At 36.8% G+C, this 20,631-nt stretch overlaps 1 protein-coding gene across 6 annotated transcripts in view; it reads left to right on the top strand.

Annotated features, from left to right (window-relative positions):
* EPC2 (enhancer of polycomb homolog 2) overlaps positions 1–20,631 on the top strand; it is a 279,917-nt gene that overhangs the window by 193,826 nt on the left and 65,460 nt on the right. For all 6 annotated transcript variants that reach the window (XM_055572649.1, XM_055572647.1, XM_055572646.1 and 3 more), the window contains one exon: positions 12,660–12,819. In XM_055572649.1, the coding sequence (XP_055428624.1) occupies positions 12,660–12,819 (160 nt within the window). The remainder of the gene's footprint in view (positions 1–12,659; positions 12,820–20,631) is intronic.

Below are 20,631 nucleotides of genomic sequence, written 5' to 3'. Positions count from 1 at the left end.
ATCAATTTTGTGAAATTTCCATGAAGACTTAAGATTAAGGGGCACTGGATGTAAAGTTTGACAAATAAGATTTACCTTATTTGCTTAGGTCCTTGCTTGCTTTTTGACCACTTGATTTGCCTTGTGCTGAGTGGTCTTTTAAAGTTATTAGTGTATCTTTATCAGTCCTTCCCTATTTGTAGCTTTTGCTTCATAAAATGATTATTTGATCATAAATTATTATTGATACATCAATATTCATACATGTGTAAAGGAATCAAAATCTTTGTTATGAATTGTGGATTTTGGGTCATGCTTAATACCCTTTGGCTTGAATTCTACTTGTCTGATACTAGGATGGGTTTGTCTTTCTTACTGTCTTCTATCACCTATAAACTTTATATCCATTCCTTTTATTCTTTCTGACCACCTTTTGGGGTGATGATGGGTAGGATATTTCTTGTATAAGCATATAATTGAGTTTAGAGTTCTGAGACAAATTGAAAATCTTTTTGTTTTCATAGATGTTATAAGTCCATTCATATTTATTGATATGGCTGAATATATTTGATCCCAACTCTTGCATAACATTTAATTTTTTGTATTATGTTATATTGCTGCTGCTAAGTCACTTCAGTTGTGTCCGACTCTGTGCGACCCCATAGACGGCAGCCCACCAGGCTGCGCCATCCCTGGGATTCTCCAGGCAAGAACTCTGGAGTGGGTTGCCATTTCCTTCTCCAATGTGTGGAAGTGAAAAGTAAAAGTGAAGTTGCTCAGTCGTGTCCGACTCTTCGCGACCCCATGGACTGAAGCCCACCAAGCTCCTCCGTCAATGGGATTTTCCAGGCAAGAGACCTGGAGTGGGGTGCCATTGCCTTCTCCTATGTTATATTGGCTAGTTGTTAAAATTTTGCTCCAATCTTTTTTTCCTTCTCTCAATTTTAGTTGCATATTTCCCCTTTAGTGTGCAAATGTTTGTACATTAATCCTCTAGCCTTTTTCCCATCTTTGAGATACATGAATATGTGTGTGTGTGTGTATATAATTTTGCTGAAGTTTTCCATTGATATCTTGGTTAGATGGAACCCAAGATGAAGATGGCCTATACTAGTCATTTGTGGCTGTTGAGCATTTGAAATATGGCTGAACTGAGATGTTCTATACATATAAAACACATGTGTTACATACAGGTTTTATAGGCTTGGTATGAAAGAAAAAAATGTAAAATATCTCTGTACCTTTTTATATTGATTCCATGTTGAAATGATAATTTTTGGTTATTTATATTGACTTAAATAAGATATTAAAATTAATTTCATCCTGTTTCTACTCTTTTTTACTGTGACTAGTGGAAGATTTAAATGTGTGGCTCACATATGTAGTTCCCATTATATTCTGAACAGTGCTATTCTAGTAGATTTCTCAAAAGTCCCCTATTAAAGTCCCTGAGTACTTTGTATAGCTTTGATACTTGAAAGATAACTTAGCTGGATATAAAATTTGTGATTCATACTTTATGTTCATTGAGGTTTCTGGAAATGCTGCCTTATTGATTCTTTGCTTTATATGTTAATTTTAAAATCTGATATTCATCTGATTCTTTTGGCTGTTTAAGTTATATGTTATTGTTAACTATTATTGTTTGCTTTGAAGATTTTTTCATTATTTTTGAAATACTTTTATTCAAATATATGCCAGAGTCTGTTGTTCTGTATTACTTTGGCCAGGTATTTGGTGAGTGTTTTAAAGTGTAATATCTTACTCATATTTAGGTGTAGAGTAGTGTTAGCTGCATGCATAGTGTTATGTAACATATCTAGCACTTTTATTGGAAAACTGAAACTCTATACCCGTTGAACAACAGCTTCCTTTTTCTCCTCCCCCAGCCCCTGACAACAACCACTCTTTATAAGAATTGGACTGCTTTATTTAGACCTCATATAAGCAGTGTAGTATTTGTGCTTTTGTAACTAGCTTATTCCACTTATAATATCCTCAAGATTCACGCATGTTGTAGCATGTGTCAGAATTGTCCTCCTTTTTAAGATTGACTAATATTCCATCATATGTATATACCACATTTTGTTTATGCATTCATCTGTCAGTAAACACTTATTTTGCTTCTACCACTTGGTTATTGTAAATAACACTGCGAGGAGATCAAACCAGTCAATACTAAAGGAAATCAACCCTGAATGTTCGTTGGATGAATTGATGTTGAAGCTGAAGCTCCAGTTCTCTGGCCACCTGATGTTAAGAGCCAGCTAATTGGAAAAGACCGTTATTCTGGGAAAGACTGAGGGCAGAAGGAGAAGAAGGCAACAGAGGATGAGATGGTTAGATGGCATCGCTGACTCAGTGACATGAGTTTGAGCAAACTCAGGGAGATAGTGAAGGACAGGGAAGCCTGGCATGCTGCTGTCCATGGGGTCACAAAGAGTCGAACACGACTGAGTGACTGAACAATGGCAGCAACCTTCAGACTGATATACTGACGCACTGGACCTGAGTTTAAGCAAGCTCTGAGAGATGGTAAAGGACAGGGAAGCCTGACCTGCTGCAGTCCACAGATTCACAAAGAGTTGGACACAACTTAGTGACTGAACAACACATAAAAGATCATATCTGTGAGCAAAGATATTTTTACTTCTTCCTTTCCAATTTGGTATTTCTTTTTCTTGATAATTGCTGTTCCTAAGACTTCCAGTACTGTGTTGAATAGAACTGGCAAAAGCAGGCCTGCTTATTTTCTTCCTGATTTAAAGGAACAGCTTTCAGTTTTTCACCATTGAGTTTATTGTTAGCTGTGGGCTTGAGAGGATTTCTTTCTGTTCCTAGTTTCTTGAGTGTTAGTATCATGAAAGAATTTGGATTTTTTTCAGTGTGTCAATTGAAATAATCATGTGATTTTTGTCCTTCATTCTCTTATGTGTATTACATTGACTAATTTTCATACATTGAGCATTCTTGCATTCCAGAATTAAATCCCACTTGGTCATGATGTATAATCATCTTCATCTGTTGTTGAATTTGGTTTACTAGTGTTTCGTTGAGGACTTCTGCATTGTTATTCATCAGCAATATTGGTGTGTAGGGTTTTTTGTTTTGTTTTTGTTTTGTTTTACTTGTAGTGTCCCTCTGCCTTCCCCCTTCCGGTTTTATTGAGATAAGATTGACACATAACATTGTATTAAAGTGTACAGCATAATGACTTGATATATGTGTATGTTGTGAAATGATTACCGCAGTAGGTTTAGTTAACATTGGTCACCTCACATAGTTACTAATTTATTTTTCCCTTGTGAGGAGGACTTTAAGATGTACTCTCCTAGCAGCTTTCATATATGTAATACTGTGTTATTAACTGTAGTCACTATGCTGTACATTACACTCTCAGGACTTGTTAAACTTATAACTGGAATTTTGTACCTATTGACTACCTTTACCCATTTGCATATCCCCACCCCCCAAGTAGTATCTGTCTGATTTTGGTTTCAGGCTAGTACTGGACTCGTGAGTTTGAAAGTTTTCTCCTCTCTTCAGTTATTTTTAGATTTTGAGAAGGATTGAAGTCTTTAAATGTTAGTAGAATTCTCTAGTAGTGAAGCCATCTGGTGATGAGCTTTTCTTTGTTGAGAGTTGTTTGTTTAATGATTCAGTAGATTCAGTATCATTTCTGTAGTTCATGTGTTTAATTTTTTCATGATTTAGCTTTTGTAGATTGTATATTTTTAGAAATTTATGTTCCTTCTAGATTAGTTAATTTGTTATATAACTGTTAATAGTAGTCTCTTGATCACCCTCTCCCCTCCCTCAGGGGCATCAGTTTTAATGTATCTTCTCTGAGTTTCTGATTTTTGGTATTTGATTTTTTTCTTAGTTCATGTAGCTAAAGAAAAATGAAGTTGCTTAGTCCTGTCCGACTCTTTGCAACCCCATGAACTTCCATCCATGGGATTTTCCAGGCAAGAGTACCGGAGTGGGTTGTCATTTCCTCCTCCATCATGTAGCTAAGTAAGGGTTTGTCAATTTCGTTGATCTCTTCAAAGAACTTTTAGTTTTGTGGGTGTTTTTTAAAAAAATTTCTCTGTTCTCATTTTCATTTATTTCTACTCCAATCTAATTTATTATTTCTTTACTTAAGCTAACTTTGGGTTTTGTTTGTTCTGTTCCTAGTTCCTTGAGGTGTAAAGTTAGGTTGACTCCAGATCTGTTTTTAGTGTAGGTAGGAATTTATTCGGAGAAGGTAATGGCACCCCACTCCAGTACTCTTGCCTGGAAAATCCCACGGGCAGAGGAGCCTGGTAGACTGCAGTCCATGGGGTCACTAAGAGTCAAACACGACTGAGTGACTTCACTTTCACTTTCCACTTTCATGCATTGGAGAAGGAAATGGCAACCCACTCCAGTGTTCTTGCCTGAAGAATCCCAGGGACAGGGGAGCCTGGTGGGCTGCCGTCTGTGGGGTCACACAGAGTCTGACACGACTGAAGCAACTTAGCAGCAGCAGCAGGAATTTATTGCTATAACCTTCTTTCTTAATATTGCTTTTGCTGCATCCCTAAGTTTTTGTTATATTGTGTTTTCATTTGTCTATTTTCTAAATTCCTTTGTCATTTTTTCATTTGACCCATTGATTGTCAAAAAATATGTTTGGTTTCTGCATATTAAAATTTTCCAAGTTTTCTTTTGCTGTTGATTTCTAGTTTAATTGGAAAAGATGGTGGTTGTAAAAGGTACTTGATATGGTGTGTCCATTGACATAGTTTTATATTTAATTATTTTTGGGTTTTTTATCTTTTAAATTCTATACCAGAATTAAAAGTGACTTATGCATCACCATTACAGTATTACAAGATTCTGTATTTGTCTATATATTTACCTTTACTGGAGAATTTTCTGTTTTTCAGTGGTTCTATGTACTGTCTAGTGTTTTTGCTTCAACTTGAAGGACTCTCTCTAGCAATTCTTATAAAAGACAGATTCACTGGTGATTAACTCTTTCAGCCTTTGTTTATCTTGTTAGGTCTTTATTTCTTTGAGTTTTGAAGGGCGGTTTTTCCAGATATAGTATTGTGGTCGGCAGGTTTTTTGTTTGTTTCAGTGCTTTGAATATATCATCCACTACTTTCTGGATTGTAATGTTTCTCCTTCTAAATTTTAAAAAATTCGTTAGTTTTGGGTGCACTGAATCTTTGTTGCTGTGCTCAGGCTTTCTGGTTGTGGTCAGTGGGGCTACAATCTAGTTGCAGTGTGCAGACTGCTTGTTACGGTGGCTTCTCTTGTTAGAGAGCACCAGGCTTCAGCAGTTGTGGTGAGTAGGCTCAGTAGTTTCTTCACAGGCTCCAGCGCATGCGGGCTTCAGTAGTTGCGATGTGTGTGGGCTCAGTAGTTGTGGCCAGGGACTTAGTTGCCCCGCAGCATGGGGAGTCTTCCCAAGCCAGGGATGGAACCTGTGTCTCTGCATTGGCAGGCGGATTCTTAACCGCTCTACCACTAGGGAAGTCTAAGGCCTGTAATGTTTTTGATGAGTAACTGCTGATCATCTTGTGGATGCTCCCTTGTACCTGATGATTTGCTTTTTCTCTTGCTGCCTTTTGGACTCTGTCTGTCTTTAACTTTTGACCCTTTGGTTATATGTCTTAGTGTAGGCTTTTTTTTTTTAGTTCATCCTAGTTGTCTTTTGAGCATTTTGAATTTGGATGTCCTTCTTTTTGGATTTGGTAAGTTTGGGACCATTTGTTTCTTCCTATAAACTTTCTGCTCCTTTTTCCTCCTTTTAGGGCTTCCATATGTGTGTCTTGATATGTTGGTCGTGTCATCAGTTTCTTAGGTTTTATTCATTCATTTCTTTCTCTTTGAGTCCATTAATTCTTCTGCTTAATCAAGTCTGCTGTTACTAGGTTGATTTCTCCACCCCCCCCCCCCAATTCATTTATTATAACCTTCAGGTCCAGATTTTCCATTTGGGTTTTTTTTTTTTTTTTTTAATGTTTTCTGTGTGTGTGTGTGTGTGTGTTTTTAATGTTTTCCATCTCTTTCTTGATATTTGCATTTTGTTCATACATTATTTTTCCTGATTTTGTTCGTCTGTGTTCTTTTAGTGCATTGAACTTTATTAATATGATTATTTTAAGCTTTTATTGTCAGATAATTCACCAGTCTCTTATTTCTTTAGGATCAGTTTCTGGAGATTTATTTTTTTTTGATTGTCTAGTTGCCCCCTGCCTCGTGTTTTCATACACCACCTTGTTTTTTTCTATTGTTATAATTTGTGTGTTTGAACTGTAACTCCTAGTGTTTATGAACTGGCTTCATACAGGGTAAGAGCTTTAGCAATCAACCCAGGTAGGGAGTCTGGAAGCCCTCAAACCTTTTCTGGAGATGCATCTTCCCTGGGCACCTTCACATAATTTCCCAGTTAGAGGGGTTCCCTGGATTTTCTGTTAGGAGCTTGTTGTAATGTTTTGCTCCCTCTGGTGTTTGTCAGTGTTACTGCGAGTTTTCTGATGTTGAAACAAGCCTCTTAAGTTCTTTTTTGTTCTCCACAGCACCTGGGCATCCAAAGAATGTTGGCTCAGTTAGCCTTCTGAGTTAAGTGAGACAGAAGATAGTCCCTGGGGCAACTCCCCCAAAAGCTGAAATTTTAGACCCACGTTCCACTCTTCAGTTTCCTTCCCAAGGAAGAGCTGTGAGCTGAGTGTTTTCTCCTGATTGCCTGAAGCAGTATCAGATTCTGTCTGGTGATGCTAGTTTTTGTGTTCCATCTTGCTCCCTCTTGGGCTTTTTTGATAAATAGATTCATATAGTTAATCTTAAATACTAGTTCTATTGCATTTTCTTTTTTGTTTTGTTTTTTCTTCAAGGACTCCACTTATATGAATGTCGTTTCTTCTTTGCCTGTTTTTATATTCTGTCATCTTTCTTACTCATTTTACTTCTTTCTTCACTTTATTTCTATTCACTTGGTTATTTGACATCCTATATAAAGCACACTTAAGTCTTTGAGTATATTTTACACTAAGCTTCTCATAATTTTAGTTTTCATTTCTGAGGTAATTGTCTTTTTCTTTCTTTTTGCGTTCAATCAACTCTTTCTGTTTTTTTCCTGAGTCTTTTGCGTCCTTCTCCGATGTTAGTTTTTTGTGTATTTGGGGTAGTTCACAACATTCTTAGTTTAGTAGTGCCCTCTTCTGTCAGTGTAGGCTGTGTGGAATGATCTGCTTTTGAGGAGTAGGCAAAGAATAGTTTGTCTCATTCTGGCTCTTTCTAGCTCCCCATAATTTTGTTTTCTGCAGGACAAGTGAGATGGGCTCAGTTTAATTTTTTTTTTTCTTCTCTGTAAGTATTTGAAACTTGCTCTTTTGATTTTGATCTCCAGGAATCTTGCCACACTCTGTTTTGTGCTGATGGTTCATCTGTAATTCAGTTTGTCATTGTGGCTTAAGTTTTTTAGTCCTTTACTAGTAAGTTTATAATTACAGTGAGGTAGAGTAGATAATTGTAGTTATTCAATCAGCTATCTTTAGTTGGAAATTTTGGATGCAAATTTTTAAAATATCAATGAATGTTTAACTTTGTATGCAGCCTAATTTGATGGATTCTGAAACCTAGCCTGCATATTGGGGTATGAGCTTGGCAAGATGGAAAAGAGACATACAATGATTCAAATTTCAGTCCTGCTAATTTCTGTCATGGAAATCACAGAGTCTTAGTTTACTCATCTCCAGAAGAAAAAATATTTCTACCTTGTACCTTGTGGAATTGTGCTTGGTACTTACACATGACTAGAAATCATTAATTATATACATCTTTTAGTTTGTGTTTAATGGCTTACCATATAATCTCATGTGTTACTAAGAAGAGTATAAAGTGTAGAGAAATTATATACTTTATACTTTTCTTAATAATTGATGCTTTCATATTGTGCTGGAGAAGACTCTTGAGTTCCTCGAACTGCAAGAAGATCCAACCAGTCGATCCTAAAAGAAATCAGCCCTGAATATTCATTGGAAGGACTGATGCTGAAGCTTCAGTACTTTGGCCACCTGATATGAAGAGCTGACTTGTTGGGAAAAGACCCTGATGCTGGGAAAGATTGAAGGCAAAAGGACAAGGGGCCAGCAGTGGATGAGATGTTAGATAGGATCACTGACTCAATGGACCTGAATTTGAGCAAACCCTGGGAGACAGTGTAGGAGACAGAGGAGTCTGGTGTGTTGTAATTCATGGGATCTCAAAAAGTAGGAAACGACTTAGTGATTCAACAACAACAAAATATTTCTAGGAAAACCCAAAAAATGTTTAGGTATGTAATATGATAGGTGTCAAAGGATATTTCAGAATGTCAGAGTACCATGAGAAGTGATTTTGTGTTTTTGGTAGAGAGTTCCTTCATTTAAGATGTTAAACCTTTTTATATCCTTTTTTTTTTTTTTTTTTTTTTAGTTTATGAAAGGAATATAGATTTATAGAAAATTAATGTATAGAAAATTTTGAAACTGCAAAAGGCACACAGAAGGAATAGCATTTTGTGGAATGTTCTATTCTGTATTCTTCCAGGCTTTTTTTCAGGTCAATAGAGGTCTGTGTTATGTTGTTTTCTACTGTTATCTAAGAGTTCTAGTTTATGGATATAATATAGCAATTTATATACTAATTATGTATTTATTGCTATTTAGACTTTTTTTTTTTTTTGGTGTTAGAAACAGTGCCATGGTGAGCATTTTCATTTAGTCAGTGTTGCCCATTTGTTGGTTGCCTTTTGACGAATTCCATTTGTGGAGTTGGTAGGTCAAAGGCATGCTTTCATAAAGGAAATTAAGTAGTACTTGGTTTTTAGTTGTTATTAAAAATTAGGTAACATCACCAATGTATAATGCAGCATGTAACAAGAACAGCATTATTCCTGTCAACCTCTTCCCCGCCAATACAATGACAAATCAAAACTCTGATAGCTACTTTCAGGCTTTTGTGTGTGTTTGCCACTGATTATAACTATTATATGAAACACAGTCCTCAAGAAGCCTTGTCATTGTTTTTTTTTGATTTTTTTTTTTTTAACAGATAGACTGATAATCTGGGGAAGGAAATGGTAGCTGAAAATTTATTCATAGAACTAAATTTAGTCTGTAAATGGGGGAGTATGTCATGGTCTAGCTCCTTAAATTTTTGGCTGCATCTGTCATCTGTCTGCTGCATTAAGAAGGGAGTCATCCATGATCTGTTTTTAAATTTTTCATTTGTAAAATTAATGTTAAATCTTAATCTATTAAAGATGTATTTCAAAAATTAGATTATACCTAAAAATGTATTTAGGACAAAGTCAAATATACATCAAAAGAATCTCTTCAAATAAAAAAAAATGCGTACTTTTTTTGTTACCTGTGTCTGTAGATTTATTAGCATTATAAGAACCTGTTTTGTAATCTTTATTAGACTTTTCTAGTAAGGATGGAAGAGTCAAGAAACATTGGAATCAGAGTCCTGAAATTTCTCTCTCTTATATATCATTACTATTTGTTAAGAGTAAGTCACTTGTTTCTTGAATGCCATTTATAAAAATGGAAAATAATATCTACTCTTGTGTCCCAAGATTGTAAGGAGCTAATAGGCATGTGATTGTGGGTGTACTTTGAGAACTATAAAATATTACATCAGTGCAGGGTGACATTGCATACTGTATCACTTTTTTTAACCAGGAGAGGTGAAATATCATCAAGGTAATAGAAAATAGAGCTTCCCAGGTGGCTCAGATGGTGAAGAATCTGCCTGCAGTGTGAGAGACCCAGGTTTGATCCCTGGGTTGGAAAGATCCTCTGGAGAAGGGAATGGCTACCCATTCCAGTCTTCTTGCCTGGAGAATCCCAGCCAAGAGGAGCCTGGTGGGCTACAGTTTATGGGGTCACAAAGAGTTGGACACAACTGAGCAACTTTCACCTTCAGTAGGAAAATACAGGCTTAATTAATGCTATAAATTGCTGGCCTCATTCAAGGCCTGGCTTCCTAGTTTCTTGATGCTGTTTGTGTGTTTGATCCCCTCAAAAGTTCTTAGTCAACTCAAAAGTATTTACTCCAAATAACTAAATTGATAGTAATATTTGTATGAAAAGTATACTTAGTGCTTCAGCTTGGGATTCTGTCCTATGGAAAAAAAAACATTTTCTGAAGGTGAAGAAGCTCTCAAATCTAAGCCAGCACCCACTGTCCTGTCCGTTGGTTCACCTGGTTGCCTTTTTCTGAATGTCTCTGGGCTCTAGTCCATTTTGGATAGTCTGTTCCCTGTGCCTGGATTGTTTCTTCTTTTCCTCTTTTGCCTTGCTAAATTGCTATTGATCCTAAAACTCTTAGTTTATATTTTACTGCCTTTGGACATCTTCAGCAGTATGTGAACCGTGAACTTCCAGATGTTCAAGCTGGTTTTAGAAAAGGCAGAGGAACCAGAGACCAAATTGCCAACATCTGCTGGATCATGGAAAAAGCGAGAGAGTTCCAGAAAAACATCTATTTCTGCTTTATTGACTATGCCAAAGCCTTTCACTGTGTGGATCACAATAAACTGGAAAATTCTGAAAGAGATGGGAACACCAGACCACCTGACCTGCCTCTTGAGAAATCTGTATGCAGGTCAGGAAGCAACAGTTAGAACTGGACATGGAACAACAGACTGGTTCCAAATAGGAAAAGGAGTACGTCAAGTCTTATATTGTCACCCTGTTTATTTAACTTATATGCAGAGTACATCAGGAGAAACGCTGGGCTGGAAGAAGCACAAGCTGGAATCAGGATTGCTGGGAGAAATATCAGTAACCTCAGATATGCAGATGACACCACCCTTATGGCAGAAAGTGAAGAAGAACTAGAGAGCCTCTTGATGAAAGTGAAAGAGGAGAGTGAAAACGTTGGCTTAAAGCTCAACATTCAGAAAATGAAGATCGTGGCATCCGGTCCCATCACTTCATGGGAAATAGATGGGGAAACAGTGGAAACAGTGTCAGACTTTATTTTTTGGGGCTCCAAAATCACTGCAGATGGTGACTGCAGCCATGAAATTAAAAGACACTTACTCCTTGGAAGGAAAGTTATGACAAATCTAGATAGCATATTCAAAAGTAGAGACATTACTTTGCCAACAAAGGTCCTTCTAGTCAAGGCTATGGTTTTTCCACTGGTCATGTATGCATGTGAGAGTTGGACTGTGAAGAAAGCTGAGTGCCGAAGAATTGATGCTTTTGAACTGTGGTGTTGGAGAAGACTCTTGAGAGTCCCTTGGACTGCAAGGAGATCCAACCAGTCCATCGTGAAGGAGGTCAGTCCTGGGTGTTCTTTGGAAGGAATGATGCTAAAGCTGAAACTCCAGTACTTTGGCCACCTCATGTGAAGAGTTGACTCATTGGAAAAGACTCTGATGCTGGGAGGGGTTAGGGGCAGGAGGAGAAGGGGACGACAGAGAATGAGATGGCTAGATGGCATCACCGACTCGATGGATGTGAGTTTGAATGAACTCCGGGAGTTGGTGATGGACAGGGAGGCCTGGCATGCTGCAATTCATGGGGTCACAAAGAGTCGGACACGACTGAGCAACTGAACTGAACTGAACTGGACATCTTTATCTGTTTTCCCAGAATGAGTGGTTTGACCAGTTGTGAAGAGACATGGTTGTCAAGCTCAGACATGATTGCATACTTAGATAATCTGTCTTCCACTAGCTAAGTTCTTTAATGGCGAATTCTGTCTCTGTCTTATTCACTCATAATTCTCAGTGACAGGAATAGTATCTGGTGTCTACCAGGTGCTCTGAAAAATGTTGAAAGGATGGCTCCTGATACATAAATCTTAATTTATGCAATGCAAGGTAGCCAGATGAGATTTGAAGGAATTTCTGAAGCAATCCATTTAAATATTTAGGAACCTTAAAGAGAGGAGGCAGTGCAGCTAGAATAAAGTTTGGGAGGAGAGAAGTATGAGATAAGGTCAGACAGATGTAAAGTCTTGTAAGTCATTGAATGATTTTAACCTTTGAATATGAAGGGGATCCTGCATGGCCTAGTTTACATTCCAAACAGTAAAGGTGCTTTGTTGGAAATTATTCATAGTGGGTCAGAGAGAAAGTATCTGTTAAGTGGTGAGGTAATGAGAAGTTACTAAAATCTGGATGTATATTATAAGAACTATTTTTTCATCTTTGTTAAAAAATGCTTCTTGCTATGATACTAATATAGTCTGTTGATTATAATTTTCTCTTGTCTCTGAGTTATTGAGAATTTTGTACTTTTGAAGTTTGAGGTGTATAAATGCAGAAGATACTTAGAATCTGATATAAATTCTTTTTCTGTTATTTGCTTTTATTTGTGTTATCTGGTATTGGTGATAAACTCCTCAATTAATTTAGCAAACAAGGGATCAGTTTTCTTGTAATTGAGATGTTAAATTCTACTTTATGAATACTTAATTCTGCTTATTAAAATAGTAGTCATTTAAAGTGATACCAGTATGTATACAAGTATTAAGGGAGAATAATGGCAATGTTTTCTGAAGGTCTGTAGCGTAAGAACTACTGTTTTTTAATTGATTCTTAAAGTACTTTGCAATTATTAAACAAAATAAATTTTAAATAGAATTTTGTATTGAATTGACATTATTAAAACAACTTACATTGCCTGCTTTACATTTTCCAGGAACATCACTTACAGCGAGCTATTTCAGCACAGCAAGTGTTTAGAGAAAAAAAAGAGAGCATGGTCATTCCAGTTCCTGAGGCAGAGAGCAACGTCAACTATTACAATCGCTTGTACAAAGGAGAGTTTAAACAGCCAAAACAGTTCATTCATATTCAGCGTAAGTTTGTTAATTCATTTTTTCTGTTTGTAATTTAAATTTATCAAACAGTGAAAAATCCTTTCTCTCTTTTTACACAAAGAAATTTGAATTTTAAAATTCATACCCACTGATTTATAGAAATGTAAAACATGAAAGAATAAAATTCCTCTGTGCTTACATCTGAACTTCAAGATCATTTTGATTGTGAGTTGCATTTGGAACAGTTGATGGTTATGTTGTACAGGATTTTCTGCAGAACTTACACTTATTATACAGCTGGAACGTATAATATATTACTTTTTTATATATATTTTTTGCATATTATACTGTTTTTATACATTTACTATACAGCTATAAAGTATAATGGATTACCATACCCAAATAAGGTATGTTTTTCAAGGCCTAGTGGCTATAATGCTGATTAGGGGCAAATCTGAAATTTTTTTAGAATTAGATCCTACACCTCTACCTTCTTGTAATTTTTGTGGAATTCTAATTCTTCCTCCTTTGATCCTCTTATTTTTCTCCCCATTGTTATTTTTTAAATGATCACCATCTCTGATCTTAAAACTGTTTCACTTATCTCCTAATTGTTCTGTTATCCATACCCTCTTCTAATCTATCTTCTCCACAAAGTCCTCTGGCACCAGAATGGTCTTCCTGAAGTGTCTGTCTGATCAGATTATGACCTGGACTTAAAATTGTACTGTGTTCTTTATTTTATAGTAGCAGTGTTCAGCTAATTTTGCAGACAGATGCTAGTGTCTTAGTTTCTTGTCTGGTTGTATTTGGGAAATAAACTTTGAGTTGTTTGTTAAAATAGTGTTGAGGGCTCTGCTTCAAGTGTACCTGTGTGAGAGTCTCTGATTTGCAGCCTGGTAATAGGTATTTTTAAAAAGTTGTCAGGGTAATTCAAAACGTCTCCAGATTTAATACTGACTGTAAAATCTAGTATTTTTCATTAGTTCTCAAGATATACATTTGTCATATTTGAAATGAGATTGCATCTTAAATTGCTTTTCTTCTCGATTAAAGTATGGTTTGTCTAAAGAGAATTTCTACTTGTTTTTGCCAGGCATCTGGGGACCAACCTGAGACCACCTTAAAGTCTTTGCTTGTTTTGTTTTATTTGTTTGCTTTTGGACCACACTGGTAGCTTTAGTTTTACTTGTTTGTTTTTAGACCACACAAGTAGGCTGTGGACCTGCTTGGAATTCAGTTCTCAGGAAGAGATTTTCTTCCCCCCTCCTTCCACCTAAGGGCAATTTGAGAAATATAGTTTCATGTTGTTCCTTTCTGCATGGCTGTTGTATTTATCTTATGCTGAAGTTCTTGCCCTTTGATATAAAGCTTTATGTAGGAATATTATATAAATTTAAATGTAAAGCTTTTTTTTTTTCTTTCTTACAGTTCATAAAGTAATGGTGCATCTTGTAATTGCTCGCATTATAGATTTAACAGAATGCAATAATAGCCAATGTCTCTGATTTGAATGCAAGGCCCTTTGTGATTTGTTACCTGCTTCCCCCTTTAACCTCATTTCCAGTTGCTCTTTCCCTCCCACTTTATCCTGTAGGGAATAAAATTATCCACATTTGCCTTGTTTCACATTTCACATTTCCTTGCATGTGCTGTTCAAGTCTTCTTTCCTTTTCTATAGCTTAACATCTTCAAACTCCCTTTTGCCGCTTAACCCTGATATCTCATTCTACCTCTCCTTTGCTTCATCTCAGTAGCTTGCCTCTGTCAGAGGACTCACCATGTTTCATTGTGATTATTTGTAACCATTCTTTCTCTCCTTTTAGGTTGTGAGCCCCTTGAGGGCAGGGACTACGTTTTATTTTCCCTTTGTATCTTTAGAGTCAAGTGCATGGCTTATAAATGCTCAATAAAATGGCATGTTTGTTGACTGATTCAATTGTTTTTAAATGGCTTAAAAGCCTTTAGGTGTCAGAACCATTTTCCAGAGACTGTTCCCCTAAGCATTCAAGAGAAACACAGTTGCAAAAATTATTTGTGTGATTTGTTTTCTCTGTGTCTTTGACTTTGAATCCCTTAGCTTGTTGAATTTTCCTTGTCTTTGTATCAGGAATGAGATAGCTGTTCATAATAGAAATTTTAAGCATTTTTTTAAGCCAACATATCCCCACTCCTGCTTTTTGTGTATTTTAATAACAGTATAGCTGGACAGTAGGACCATTTGTAAAACCCATTCTTGGCAACCAAGAACCAGAAATTGGATGTAACCCATCTGGGTCAGACCCAATAGATACAATAAATATTAATCTTGTGTTGTTTTTTCTCCATTTCATTTTGTTCTATTGCTGTAATAAATGGAATAAAAATAATAGAAGATTATTTTAGCTACTTCCTTTTTTCTCATTGAGTCTTAGCATATATATTTTATATGTACTATTGTATACTAAATTGTGCTACACATTTTTTTTCTGCCTTTTCTATTTATATTTTAGTTTCCTCAGGTTTTTATGTAGTCTTCTATTGTCATTTTCAATGTATATATAATTTTCCATTATTTGCATGCCTTTTTGCCTACTCTTGGGCTTCCTTGGTGGCTCTGCTTTAGTCTTTGTACCTTCCAATCCGTCATCCACATTGCCACTTTTGTGATTGGTACCCATTTAGAATGTTTCCAAGACTTACTGTTGCCTATAGGATAAAATTTTAACTCATCTGTGTGATGTTTAAGGCCCTCCTTTGTGCTTGTCTCGTCACAGTCTGCTATGTGTACTTCCACCGTGACATCAGCCTGTCATTGAAATGAACTGTTGACAGTCTGTTCCTCCTCTAAACTGTAAGTTCTTTGGGAACAGATGCTGCATCTCATTCACCATACAGTCCCACACTACGATCTCAATATACTGCACACCCAACCTCCCCCCACACCAATTCCCCTAACTCTTCACACTTTCAGCTATAATAATAGGTCCTTTTAGCTCTATGATTCATCCCTTATTTTCTCATCCAGGTCTTTACATAGCCCTTTACTTCTCTTGTCCCATTGTTAAAGTACAGTTTATTCTCCAAGGCTCATCTCCAGGGCTACCTTTAAGAGCCTTATCCTAACCCCTTTAAGCAGAGTTCCTAACAGTGTTTACCTCAAGCCCTCTTGTCGTGTGTACACCCTCAATGTGGCATCAACCACCTTGTAGTTGTAATTGTTTGCCCTCTGTTGCTTCACAGGTTATAAGGCTCATTGAGAGAAGGGACTTTTTTTTTTCTTCTTAATTTTACTGCCTACTGTAGTACCTAGCATATGACTAGGTATGAAGTTAAATATTTTGCCAAATAAATCATGAATGAATGGTGAAGATAAAAGCATACACAGCTTGACATTTTTGAGACATTAATCTTGTAGGACTCAAAATTGTATACAGAATTAATAATATAAGAATAAAATTACTGACATGTACAGTAAAATTGAGAAAACCTGCTGTGTGAATCCAAGTCAAGAATTGAGCTCAGTTACTCACCAACAATGTCATTATGTCATTTTAAGACAAAAAGTGTTTGCCTAGGAGTTAGGAGTGGAATGATTCCAGTGTGGTGTGGATGTGAGATAAACCTGATATTCTTTCCTGTCCCTTTTGGTAATAGTTCTCCTTAGTAACCTGTATTAGTATTCTGGAGAACTTAATCACAACAAGTTGTGGTATTTTGCCCAGGTTTAAAGCATTTTGGTGGCATATAGTCTTTGATGACCCAAGATACTCAAACTGTTCCTCATTTCAGCTAATTCTGCATATTGGTCAGTTGTGTGACATACGTAGAAAATGCTACCTCCATTTTACTTACTGTTACAATGGATTTACTTTGGGTACCTTCAGTTCAGTTCATTCTGTCAGTCGTGTCCAATTCTTTGCGACTGCATGAATTGCAGCACGACAGGCCTCCCTGTCCATCACCAACTCCCAGAGTTCACTCAAACTCATGTCCATCAAGTCGGTGATGCCATCCAGCCATCTCATCCTCTGTCGTCCCCTTCTCCTCCTGCCCCCAATCCCTCCCAGCATCAGAGTCTTTTCCAATGAGTCAACTCTTCCCATGAGGTGGCCAAAGTATGGGAGTTTCAGCTTTAGCATCATTCCTTCCAAAGAAATCCCAGGGCTGATCTCCTTCAGAATGCACTGGTTGGATCTCCTTGCAGTCCAAGGGACTCTCAAGAGTCTTCTCCAACACCACAGTTCAAAAGCATCAATTCTTCGGCACTCAGCTTTCTTCACAGTCCAACTCTCACATGCATACATGACCAGTGGAAAAACCATAGCCTTGACTAGATGGACCTTTGTTGGCAAAGTAATGTCTCTGCTTTTCAGTATGCTATCTAGATTGGTCATAACTTTTCTTCCAAGGAGTAAGCATCTTTTAATTTCATGGCTGCAGTCACCATCTGCAGTGATTTTGGAGCCCAGAAAAATAAAGTCTGACAGTTTCCACTGTTTCCCCATCTATTTCCCATGAAGTGATGGGACCGGATGCCATGATCTTCGTTTTCTGAATGTTGAGCTTTAAGCCAACTTTTTCACTCACCACTTTCACTTTCATCAAGAGGCTTTTTAGTTCCTCTTCACTTTCTGCCATAAGGGTGGTGTCATCTGCATATCTGAGGTTATTGATATTTCTCCCGGCAATCTTGATTCCAGCTTGTGCTTCTTCCAGTCCAGCGTTTCTCATGACGTACTCTGCATATAAGTTAAATAAGCAGGGTGACAATATAAGACTTGACGTACTCCTTTTCCTGTTTGGAACCAGTCTGTTGTTCCATGTCTAGTTCTCAATGTTAAAATTCTTTCATTCGTTATGGAGTTTAAAAACTTAATAAGTTCAAGATCCAAATTTTTTGTCTTAAGGAAATGACTTTGTTTACATTGCAGTAAATTCTTTATTTTGACTTCCCATTATCCCTTTCATTTAATGTAATATTTTACAGTATCTCGGAATTTTAAAATATGAAGGAACTTGAGATACTGTTTCATAAGTATTCTGAATATGTCCTGTTTTGAACTCAATTCAATGCTTCTTTGAATCAGGACTCCTTTGCATGTTTTCAAATGAAGGTTTACTTAGCCTTCTCAGTGCATTGCTCCCACAAACACAGGTAAGTAGAAAGAATGTCACCTGTTTCTTAGCTGAAAGAGTCCAGGAGAAAGGATTGGTGAGATAGCACCCTTTGTTATCTGTCAGGCAGGAAGATGAACCCACTCAAAGGAAATTGAATTCTGCTGTTTGTGTCTGCAGCCCACATCTGAAGTCCTGGGAAGGTACCTGTCTGTGTGTGTACACTACTGTACACATTAGTACTCTTGAAACTGACTCCTCAGTTCAGTGAAGCTGATCATTGTCAAGTCTTTACTTAGAAAAGAAGAAAAATTACACTTGTTTAGTATCACGTGGATTGTTTATTCTACTACGTTTTCAGCAAGATTGAGACAGATGCTGATCTAACATCCAGTGTCAGTCTCATTATCCTTGAAATGTTTATTGCTGTTCTCCTCATTAAACAAAAATGATGATAACTGACTGACTGCCTTCGTAGGGCAAATATGTTTTGATTGGAAAGAGTTGAAAAATATCCCAAATGAAGAACATTGTTTGGTTTTTACAATAAAACTTTTTGGTGAAAAAGATACATTCTAGGAATATTATTTCTTATTTAAAAAATCCATTTTTTTAAAACTGGATATCTGTTAAGAAATCAGATTGAACAAAAATGATATCACACAATTAAATACCAGAAAAGCCATGCTGAAAGTACAGAAGTGGATTATATCAGATTTGTGGAGAAAACGTTCCAGGTGAAGCTAGATTCCAGGTTGAGGTGGTTAGAAAGATACTGGGGGCAGTGAGCAAGGTCAGGCCATGAGGGCAACCTACATTCAGACTAGCTGTCTTTAAGGATCTTCCTGTCTTCTCTGAGGAAGCCTATACTTGTGCTGAGCCTCTTATCTTTGGATAAAGATGTGAGTATGGGCACTAGTTCTGAAATGGTAGAATAGTATCTGGGTGAGTATGAACCCAGGAAAGGGTGAAGAGCCCTAAAACTTAGAAAATATTAAATAATGAGTAATGACAGATACTTGGGAAAGCAGTATAATCATTTGACAGTCTGGGATAGAGAGGTGAAAGAGAAGTCTTAAGGATAAGGAGCATGTGCCTTGGGCTTGTGTGCCTTTTCGTATGTCTGCTTATGAAAAATACCAGAGACATTTTTCACAGAACTAGAACAAATACTTTTAAAATTTGTGTGGAAATACAAAAAACCCCAAATAGCCAAATCAGTCTTCAGAAGATTATAGGAATCATGGCTCCCTGGCTTCAGACTATACTGCAAAGCTAGAGTAATCAAAACAGGGTGATACTGGCACAAAACAGCTGTAGATCAATGGGGAGCAAGATAGAGAGCTCAGAAATAAACCCACTTGCTTATGGTCAATTAATTTGCAACAAAGAAGGGAAGAATGGAGAAAAAACAGTCTCTTCAGTAAGTGGTGCTTGGAAAATTGGACAGCTACTTGTAAAAGAAAGAAATTGTAACATTCTCTAACACCATAAACAAAACTAAGAATGGATTAAATGTAAGACTGGATAGTATAAAACTCCTAGAGGAAAACATAGAACACTCTGACATGAATTGCAACCATATTTTCTTGGATGTATCTCCTAAAAGAAACAAAAACAAATGGGATCTAATTGAATGTAAAAGCTTTTACACAGCAAAGGAAACCATTGTCAAAATGAAAAGACAACCTACTGAATGGGAGAAAATGTTTGCAAATGATAAGACTGATAAAGAATTAATATCCAACATATATAAACAGCTTATGTAACTCAACATCAAAAAAACAACCTGATTTAAAAATGGGCAGGACTGAATAGACATTTTTCCAAGGAGGACATGCAGATGACCCAACAGGCATGTGAAAAGATGCTCAACATAACTAATCATCAGGTAAATGCGAATCAGAACCACAATGGGATATCACCTTGCACATGTCAGAGTGCCTGTCATTTAAAATTAAAAAAAAAAAAATATTGCTGAGGATATTGAGAAAAAGGAACCTTTGTACATTGTTAGTGGGGATGTACCTTGGTGCAGCCATTGTGGAGAACCATATGGAAGTTTCTCTCAAAACTAAAAATAGAACTATTTCAACAATTCCACTTCTGGGTGTATATCTGAGAAAAGCAACACTAATTTGGAAAGATACATGTACCCTATTGTTTGTAGCAGTATTACAACTGCCAAGACATGAAAGCAACCTAAGTGTCCATAAACAGGTGAATGGATAAAGAAGATGTGGTATATACATACACAATGAAATACTACTTAGCCATAAAGAATGTTTTAAGAGCAGGCTTCAAAGACCTTGTAAGTAGGGAACCCAAAATTTGAACTAGGCAGACAGATTCCAGAATACATGCTTTTTTTTTCCCCCAGCTTTGTTGAGATATAACTACATACAGCACTTGTATAAGTTAAAAGTGTACAGCATAATGATTTTCCCTGTACATCTTTTGAAATGATTTGTCATTGTTCACTTGCTAAGTCATGTTTGACTCTTTGAGACCCTGTGGACTGCAGCATGCCAGGTTTCCCTGTCCTTCACCATCTCCTGGAGTTTGCCCAAGCTCATGTCCATAGAGTCGGTGATGCCATCCAACCATCTCATCCTCTGTTGTCCCCTTCTCCTTCCTTCAGTCTTTCCTAGCATCAGATTTGAAATGATTACTAGAATGAATTTAGTTAACATTTATCACTTTATATACAGAAAAAGGAATAAAAATATTTTTTCCTGTGATGTGAACTTAGGA

This window comes from Bubalus kerabau, chromosome 3 (assembly GCF_029407905.1).
Source record: "Bubalus kerabau isolate K-KA32 ecotype Philippines breed swamp buffalo chromosome 3, PCC_UOA_SB_1v2, whole genome shotgun sequence".
NCBI classification, from domain to species: Eukaryota; Metazoa; Chordata; class Mammalia; order Artiodactyla; family Bovidae; genus Bubalus; species Bubalus kerabau.
The sequence above is the reverse complement of the archived record's forward strand: the minus strand, read 5'-3'. Positions and strand labels throughout refer to the sequence as shown.